Source organism: Haliaeetus albicilla, chromosome Z, assembly GCF_947461875.1.
Source record: "Haliaeetus albicilla chromosome Z, bHalAlb1.1, whole genome shotgun sequence".
Lineage (NCBI taxonomy): Eukaryota > Metazoa > Chordata > Aves > Accipitriformes > Accipitridae > Haliaeetus > Haliaeetus albicilla.
In genome coordinates this window covers 64,271,220-64,281,256 of record NC_091516.1, presented here as the reverse complement: position 1 = coordinate 64,281,256, position 10,037 = coordinate 64,271,220, and the positions used below count along the sequence as shown (strand labels likewise).

General features: G+C 42.7%; 2 protein-coding genes across 3 annotated transcripts in view; one reads left to right on the top strand and one right to left on the bottom strand.

The window, feature by feature from the left end:
- Positions 1-10,037, top strand: part of DHFR (dihydrofolate reductase) — a 638,672-nt gene that overhangs the window by 329,391 nt on the left and 299,244 nt on the right. The gene's annotated exons all lie outside the window — the stretch shown is intronic.
- The window catches only part of RASGRF2 (Ras protein specific guanine nucleotide releasing factor 2), a 132,788-nt gene continuing 127,828 nt past the window's right edge, over positions 5,078-10,037 (bottom strand). For both annotated transcript variants that reach the window (XM_069777201.1, XM_069777202.1), the window contains one exon: positions 5,078-9,833. In XM_069777201.1, coding sequence (XP_069633302.1) covers positions 9,741-9,833 — 93 coding nt within the window. In that variant the 3' untranslated portion in view covers positions 5,078-9,740. The remainder of the gene's footprint in view (positions 9,834-10,037) is intronic.

Sequence of the window (10,037 nt, the reverse complement as noted above, 5' to 3'; positions counted from 1 at the left end):
AGGTTTTGGTGGTGGTGGTGGGGTGTTACAGGGGTGGCTTCTGTAAGAAGCTGCTGGAAGCTTCCTCTGTGTCTGACAGAGCCAATGCCAGCCGGCTCTAAGATGGACCCGCCACCAGCCAAGGCTGAGCCCATCAGCAATGGTGGTAACGCCTCTGGGATAATGTTTTTAAGAAGGAAAAAAAAAAGTTGGGACAGACAGAAATGGCAGCTGGAGAGAGGAGTGAGAACATGGAAAAGAAACAGCCCTGCAGACCCCCAGGTCAGTGCAGAAGGAGGGGAGGAGGTGCTCCAGGTGCCGGAGCAGAGATTCCCCTGCAGCCTGTGGGGAAGACCATGGTGAGGCAGGCTGTCCCCCTGCAGCCCAGGGAGCTCCACAGGGGAGCAGATATCCACCTGCAGCCCGGGGAGGACCCCACGCCAGAGCAGGGGGATGCCTGAAGGAGGCTGTGACCCCGTGGGAAGCCCACGCTGGAGCAGGCTCCTGGCAGGACCTGTGGCCCCATGGAGAGAGGAGCCCACACTGGAGCAGGTTTTCTGGCAGGACTTGTGACCCCGTGGGGGACCCACGCTGGAGCAGTGTGCTCCTGAAAGACTGCAGCCCATGGAAGGGACCCATGCTGGAGCAGTTCGTGAAGAACTGCAGCCCCTGGGAAGGACCCATGTTGGAGAAGTTCGTGGAGGACTGTCTCCTGTGGGTGGGACCCCACGCTGGAGCAGGGGAAGAGTGTGATGAGTTGTCCCCCTGAGGAGGATGAAGCGGCAGAAAATAACGTGTGATGAACTGACCGTAAACCCCATTCCCCATCCCCCTACGCCTCTGGGCGGGGGGGGGGGGGGGGGGGTTGGTAGAGAATCCGGGAGTGAAGTTGTGCCCAGGAAGAAGGGAGGGGTGGAGGGAAGGTGTTCTGAGATTTGGGTTTATTTCTCATTACCCTAGTCTGGCTGATTTGTAATAAATTGAGTTAATTTCCCCCAGTCGAGTCTGTTTTGCCCATGATGGTAATTGGTGAGTGATCTCTCCTGTCCTTATCTTGACCCACAAGCCCTTTGTTATATTTTCTCTCCCCTGTCCAGCTGAGGAGGGGGAGTGATAGAACAGCTTTGGTGGGCACCTGGCATCCAGCCAGGGTCAACCCACCACATGCTGCTGCCACAGGGCCAGCCACTGAAGGTGATGGAGGCTCACAGTCCAGCAGGCCATTGCTTTCTTCTCAAAACACACCCCAACTACAGATCTGGATCTCTTAACACGAGCCTTTCCACAGGTGGATTCTTATGCCCTTCATAAAACAGTACTGAAAATGCAGCAGTTAATTTAAAATTGCCAAAATGGTGAAATGAATCAGTTCTGAAATTGTGATTGTCAGGGAATTCAAAAGAGTAATGGCTAGAGGAACACAGCCAACAAACATATTTTCATATGTTGAACTCTGGACACCTTTCCTCTTTCCACCATGCTGATCCAGCCTTTGTTGTCATGCAAGCTCCAGCAGGCATGGTTAGAGAAGGAAAAAGATGCTCTTTTTCAGATGGCTCTCCCGTTGGAGATGAAATTTTAACTGTAAACAAAATGAAATAGATAAAATATTTAGATTTAGAGCAGAAAAGAAAGCATGGATAGGCCTTTGTGTCTTCTCTGGCTGGAAGAGTTACTACTTTTGATTTATGTGAAACATATGTAGGATCTTGACATGATTTATATGTATTGTCCCCAATCTGTACAAATGAAGAACTTCCAGGAAGAGTAGCAGGAGAGAACACCAGTCTTTAATAATAATTATTGCTCTATTTCTGATACATCCATCTAGGCATGTGTACACCATGAGCATTAGTACAGTAGGCTGGTGTCTGATTCAAAGAAGCTTACACAGTGGAGCTGCTACCTCTAGGAAAACAAATTTGAAATGGCTTCTGCTACTGCACTTACCAAACCACGTACAGGTTTGGCTCCTGCAGTCAGGGAATTGAAACAACCACCAGGGATTGTTTCAGTCCACTTCGAAAGTGGACATTTCAAGCAAAAATCTGCTCTTCTCAAATTTTACTTCTTCTAGGCTATACACAGATAGGGCCAGAACGTTAGAATATAACTTTCAAGGCATAGTTCAGTCTTCACAATTCTCATTCATTATCTTTGCGCAATCAGTCAAGACCAACTTCATTTTTTCTTCACAGAGCTAGGATTTTGAACAGGCTGTACCAGCTAGCTTCCCCCTCTTTCTTCATGGTCAAGGTTAAAAAGGGTTGTGTCCTGTCAGATTTCCCTGGAGGTTTGACCATTTCAGTAAGTCCATCATTTTACAGAGTATTTAGTTGTTTTCTTGCAACATACTAAAAACTAGAAAACAGCCACCCCCTGCTAAATACTTCTTAAACAATAATCCATGATCTTACTGTGCCTGGTAAGATCATGTAGCAGATCCTCCTGGAAGACATGTCGAAACACACAGCACACAGGATGCTGAGGAGAGACAACACACATGGCAAATCATGGCTGACTAATCTAGTGGTCTTCTACAATGGAGTGACTGCATCTGTGGACAAGGGAAGAGGTACAGATGTCATCTATCTGGATTTTGTAAGGCCTTTGACACATTATTCCACATGGATTCGATGGACAGACTGTTAGATGGATAAAGAACTGGCTGGATAGTGGCACCTGGAGTTACATTCAATGGCTCAATGGCAAAGTGGAAACCCATAACCACTGGTGTCCCTCAAGGGTCCATACTGGGACCAATCCTATTTAACACCTTCATCAATGACATAGACAGTGGGATTGAGTGCACCCTCAGCAAGTTCGCAGCTGACACCAAGCCAAACAGTGCAGTTGATTCACTAGAGGGAAGGGATGCCATCCAGAGCGACCTTGAAGTTCAACAAGGCCAAGTGCAAGGTCCTGCACCTGGGTTGGGGCAATCTCTGATATCAATACAGACTGGGGGATGAATGGATTGAGAGCAGCCCTGCAGACAAACGCTTTGGGATACTGGTGGACACAAAATTGGACATGAGCCGGCAATGTGTGCTTGCAGCCCAGAAAGCCAGCCATATCCTGGGCTGAATCACAAGGAGTGTGACCAACAGGTCAAGGGAAGTGATTCTGCCCCTCAGCTCCGCTCTCGTGAGACCCCACCTGCAGTACTGCCTTCAGCTCTGGGGTCCTCAGCACAACAAAGACACAGACCTGTTAGAGCAGGTCCAGAGGAGAGCCACAGAAATGGTCAGAGGGAGGGAACCCCTCTCCTATGAAGAAAGGCTGAGAGAGTTGGGGTTGCTCACCCTGGAGAAGGCTCTGGGGAGACCTTATTACGGCCTTTCAATATATAAAGGAGGCTTATAAGACAAAGAGAGACTTTTTACCTGGGCCTGTAGTGACAGGATAAGGGGCAATGGTTTTCAAGTGAAAGCAGGTAGATTTAGACCAGACATAAGGAAGAAATTTTGATGATGGTGGTGAGGCACTGGAACAGGTTGCCCAGAAAAGTTGTGGATGGTCCACCACTGGCAGTGTTCAAGGTCAGGTTTGGTGGCACTTTGAGCAACCTGGTCTAGTGAAAGGTGTCCCTGCCCATGGCAGGAGGTTGGACTAGAGGATTTTAAAGGTCCCTTCCAACCCAGACCATTCTGTGTTTCTATGATCCTGTGATGACAGCCTTAGGAGAAAGATGTAAAACCAGCCGACTTTTTGGCATAAGGTTAATGAAATGGTTTAAAGTGTGGGCAAAACAACTTGAAATTAAAATTAGCCTACAGTACTTTTAAACAGAGCTGCTTGGCAAGTAGTTTGGTTTTTTTTCTTGCACTGAAAATATCTGACAACTTCAAGAGTAAGTTGCTCTCTCAGTCAATTTCAGTTTTTATGTGAAACACCAAAAATGTAAAAAGATTGCAGAAACTGTGACTGCAAGGTCGCAGAGTACTGAATAGATGCTGATTTTAATACATCACTTGCTTTATCTCCATCTTACACAAAGCTGATGTGCCTTTACTGTTTTACTTAAAATATGTAAATTCTGGGAACAAATTTAATCAGCATCTTTCTATCTTAAAGAAATTACCTAGTTCAACAAAGGAAAGCAGTAAACACTGATGTGCAAGGAAAGCCTCTCCCGTTCCACACTTCTATTCCCTTTTTAGGAAGTTAAAAGTAAGTAGAGTTTAAATATAATTTCAGAAGGTGTTTTAAGGACTTCCTGTTTCAACAGAATATTTCTTCTTACATGTGACAGCATGTAAGAGAAGCTGGAGACCTGTTTTTGTAGTCTTAAACTCTATTAACTACTTTGCTTCAATTTGCAAGTCATTTTATCTCTGTGTGACTTGATTTCCTATTGCAAGAGGAGGGACATACCACAACTTGCAAACCTAAAATGCTTTCTGTGTTTATGTGGGTATAAAATGTGGATATACTATTTCTTTAAATCCAGGGCAGGACACCAAGCCAAGAGAATGGGTGTTTAGACAAAACTCCAAACCCAAAACAACACGATAAAGAAGTTAGGGACAATGTCATTTATCCTCTATTTATAGAATTCATTGCCTATTGCCTAAAGAAATATTCTGTTGAAACAGGAAGTCCTTAAACACCTTCTGAAATTATATTTAAACTCTACTTACTTTTAACTTCCTAAAAAGGGAATAGAAGTGTGGAACGGGAGAGGCTTTCCTCAGCTGAAAAAGAATGAGCCGTGCAGCTTAATTTCAGCTCAATCTGTAACATGTCTTATTTAGCTATTTGTGCTGTACACTTCACAGTGGATCAACATTTCTAGTTGTCTATGAATTAGGCTTCATTCTCTGTTCCACGTTAAAATCAGCATTATTCCCAATGATGCCCCCACAGCAGCTGCAATGTAGCATGAGTGAAAAAAGAATAAAATACAGTAAATCAAACCATTCTTCCCCAGCAGAGACCCTGAATTTTCTCTGATTGTTGCCCTTCTTATTAATGGCTTGTCCCTTCCCCTCCCACGTCTCTCTAAAAGACTCAGTAATTCAGAAGGAGTAGATTTAATTATTCACCACTGGGTTGGGGGGGAATATAAACAGATACCAGTAAGGACTCTTGAAACTCAGGACAAAAAAGAATGTTTAATTAGCATATAGGCACAACACCCTGCCTGATATGCCTTACTAACAATACAAAGCAATAACTTCGGGTCCAAAGATAAGTTACAACACATGCAAAAACATCTGGATTGTGCACTAAGTAACATGTTAGATATAGGTACATCTGTCAAATAAACATACATCTATTCTCCTAAAGAACAAAACTTCAGAGACTATTTCAAAAGTAAAGGTACAACAAAACAACCACAGTTGAGCAGCGTATTGGACACAAAGCATCCTACACAGAGACATTTGACCTTTGGAGGCAAAAACTGTAACAGGCAAATAGCTGAGAGCCAGATCCCCAAATACTTACTTATGAAAAGCTCTCAGTGAAGCCTAAGGTATTATCAGAATGAGGTCTGAAGGATTTTGCCCTTAATGAATAACAATTATGAGTGGGTAAAAATGTCTCTAATGGTGAGAATTTTAAATCATATATCTAAGTTTAATGTTGCTGATAAAGAGTGAAAGGAGGAAAGACTGAATATTAATACAAATAAAACTGTTTTTGTAAAACCCTTAAATAAATAATGATTATGAAGGGAAATTTGGGGTAATGAACATGTCCTAAAATCAAAATCAACATGGTTAAAGTTAATAAATACTTTAAATAGTTAAGTTCCTTTTTATCCTACCAAACAATAACCAGTGTTAAGAACCTGGAAAGCAGAAAGAGGATGGAGACCTCTTCCTTACTTTTAAATGAGGGTGATCAGTCCCAGTATCATCTTCTGCTATTAAGCTATGCGTTTGTGTGTTACAGGACTAGCCGAAAGAACGGGACAGAATACACACTTGCTGCCACTGTTAAATTCAATGGATCTATGTTTTCTTCTACATGACGACTAATCGCAGGCTTAGTCCACTAACAATACTGGTGAATTTAGTGGGGGGAGGAGAGGGACGGGGAGAGGGGTGAAGGCTGGGGTGAAGGCAACTCTAACCCCGTATCAGCGTGTGACAAGTACCCTCTTGTCACATGGAAGGGGATGTGTCTGTGCTGCTGCCCAGGTTCCCAGATAACTACGGGCTGAATCCGGGCTGCTACTTATGCAATAAAAAATACTGCAAAACTCCCCTCGGACTTTGCTGGCAAATGTGCCCACTGCTGAACCAGTGGGTGAAATATGCTATCCCCATTGCAGCTAGCCAGCCCGTACACCCTGAGGCGTTTTTGTCCGGAGAGTGCCGAAGGGAGCAGCCCCTCCAAAGTGAGAACTGCTGTTGCATCTGACCGGCACAGCAGGGCTGAGGAGCTAAGAAAGGCAAGTAGATAGGCGCTTCAGCCCTTCTCTTTCTTATGAATCCTGAATCAGCTGGGCTTTTTCAGCTCCAATTGCAGAAAAGCTAGTCTGCTCTGCTTCCACAATGTAAAAGCTATAATGGACAAGATCCTGAAAGACAGCAAGATCCACATGACAAAGTCCTCACTTGGAGACATCCTCCCTAAAACACCAGAGGCAAACAGTGGGTGTTTTATGACTGGGATTTCTATCTCTGTATATTATATGGCTGTGGTGGAGTGGCACAGAGAAGCTGGTAGCAAGGAACTCCACAATCCCTGTGTGCTGTACAGGGAGATCACTGCACTAGCTGGTTATATAGATGTACTAGGCAAAGCCTCACATAAAGCAGGTTGCTGCTGCCTACTAACTATTGCCATAGCTCGAAACACTGCAGCAGTACTGTAGCAGAGGCACTCGGGCCACTTACACGTGAAGTACACAACCCGACCATGGGGCAGAGACACCGCTCTACACTTGCCGTGTAGGATTTCTGCAGAACAGCTGTTTCCAGCTTTGGTTAGGTTTGCAACACTGGCAAGGGTTGTGGATAACAAGACGCATACTGACTCCTTTGAGCAGTCACCTCCTGTATTTTAATAAATGCATTGTATCCCCAACCAAAAAGATTAATATTAGTCATCAGCAAATCAAACATTATTGTGACCATAACCTTGTTTGTTTGTTTGTTGTTTTATTTTTGGTTTACTGTTGCTCTGAACACAAATCAGGTATCTAGTTACTCTAGTGATTCTCATCTAAATTGTGCCACTGACCCAGGAGGTAACTTTTGGCATATAAATAGTATACGCTTTTCCAGAGGGGCTGAGCTACCACATTGTCTACTGATTTTAAAATACGGATGCTCAGCACCTTTGAAAAAACCCATGTCTAATCCTTTGTCTTCCTCTCTGTCTATTTGTAATACTGTAGCATGAGCACGAGCACAGCAGGGGTGGCCCTGCATATTGCAAGCATTAAAATTCACTGAATGTTCTGAAACTCTGAAGAACCAATACACACACATAAAGTACACAACAACAAACTGTGAAAAGAGTAAGATGAAGAATTGTACCCTGTAACCCTAAGAACATCAAGGAAGTTTGGTAAAATGGGGTACAGGCAGATAAAGCAGCAGTTAATAGCATACAACAGAGATGCCAATTGACATTGACAGTTGTTACATATTTTCTTTGTTAACAGAGAAACAATAAAACCAAGTTAAGAAATCACTTTTTGGACCACTTTTTCCCCATTTCTTCATTACTTCAAGGTGTTTTATGAAACCACCATATGGTAACTGCTTTTGTACAGGAAATACACAGTAAGTTGGTTTTGTGGTCCAAATAAACCATGCTTTCTTTTTTTTTTTTCATATCATGCATTGGATGTAATCAGCTTCTTGTCAGTCATCAGTGAAAAGAACAAGCACATTTTTGACAATAAAAAGCTTCTATAAGTACTATTTTCGATGTTCATTTCTACAGCAATCATTAGCCAGAACTGTTTAAATTGTTTCTGGAATTACCTTTTCTGCTGCTCTCTACTTTTCAAATTGAGGAATTTTCCAGTATTTGTGATGTTTCCTCATGCAGTTATTTACAAAGAGATGGTCCTTGTGGTGAAGAACCTTAATGAAATTTACAGTTGCTAAGGTACATTTATAAATGCTAGCAGTTACACGCAGACAGAACAAATGGAATTTATTGTGCAGCTCTGGGCTGGGCCAGCAATATAATTAAAGTGCAAATAAAGACAAAAAACACAAGCCAGGCAGATCCGTTTTTCATTGCCAGCATTAAGAACCATCATGACTGTGGTAAGAAATGTCAGATCAAATAGGCCTAGGTCACAATCTATTTTAAACATCTATCTCCCTGAGAGGATTTAAGGGAGGTATACAGTGATATAGCCCTATTTCTTCAACTGGCTGAATATCGTTGGAAAAGTAAGGACACTTTTCCAGCCAATTTTTTTCAGCAGTGCCAATACTTCCGCATTATACTATGATGCACTTTGCAGCATGCATTTGAGCTCACTTTCCATGCAGCTACAGGCCACTCTTGACCAGGAAAATTTAGGAAGTACCAACTAGCTGTAGAAATGACATCTACCTACCTGGTATGTCACAAAAGCATAGGCTTTGAAAACATTTACAAATAGCACATTTTCTTAAACATATGCCCATATGCAGTCGATAATTACTAGCTCAGATAAAAATATATAGATTGTGTTTTCAAAGTTTACCACTTGTGCACAAATTTAGACCTAAGTCAGTGCCAAATGGCTGAACAAAAAATAGACATTTTTCAAACCACCGATTCCACTTAAAATGAAACTGTCACTCCAACTCCTAATGTTCATTGCTGATCACTACCCATTGCCAGACCAGACATGTATTTCTCTCCACAGTGTGTCCAGAAAGTGCTCTGTAGCCTGACTTGTCAGAGAAGCTGCAGGAGTTGCAGAAAAATAAAGTGCCTTTTCCAGGGCTGTGTGCAACATGACTAACCATCCCATTCATTGCATGTCCAGATTTCTCGAGTCTCAGGTATAGCTCCTAACCTTGTATTTCCCAGATGAAGCTTGCAAGGCTGGCAACTATTTACAGCTATTCAATTAGTTCATTTGCTTTCCATGCTGTAAATACGCTCATTGTGTATTAATGAAAAAATATTTACAATTAATTTATAGGTAAAATCAGTCACCTTAGAAAAGGCTAACAAGACATTTAAAGACGGTAACATTATATATTGGGTAGCATTAATGTATAGCAAGCATTTTGAACAACTGCAGATCTGAAGATACTAGATGCTACCTTAATGTCACTCCAAGATTGTAGACGACCATTAAGATCCTGTTTTTAAAATGAAGTTAACACGATATGAGGGTACCACTACCAGTACTGCCTCAGTGAACACAGTTAACCATCAACCCAGAACACATCACAGCCATCTCATTTTGCTCATTTATCTTAATATACCTGAGTATATTACCACCATTTACATCTGTCCCCTTAATTTGACACATAAGATGGCTACAATGAGTACCCATTCACAGGAAAGTCTCCTATTTTCCATGAAATGTGTGGTCCCTACTGCAAAACATTATCTTTGCAAAGCAGCAATCACTTAATCCAGGTGGGAAGCACCTTTGTCTTCCACCTCCAAGGCTCATTTTCTTTGCCTGAGAGGGAAATGCTGTGAGGCTCTGTATCTCTTATTGGAAAAGAGAGCTTGCATTCTTCTCAATATTTCCCTTGCTGTCTTTAGGACTTGGCATGCATGATTTTGTTCATTGTACTAAAGCTTTCTGTAGACTCTGAGGCAAAGCTGGCTCTTCAGGCGGGGAGTCTGGGTTCAATCTTTAGGGAAAGCTCGTACAAGGTGTCTTCATCTATGATGAGTGTCTTGTCAAGTAAATAGTGAGTGACCTGGAATGGAGAAAACACAGATGAACAGACTGTATGTTACCTCCACAAAAATTTCTCTGCTTTCCTTTTCCACTTCAGCCCATTTTGGATCCTCACACTGTCTTCTGGAGAAACACAACAGCTCATTTGAATGGTGTAAAACTGCACCAGCAGTGCTCAAGCAATAAAGTATGGCCTCTTAGTAATGGGCAAATCCTTAGCCAG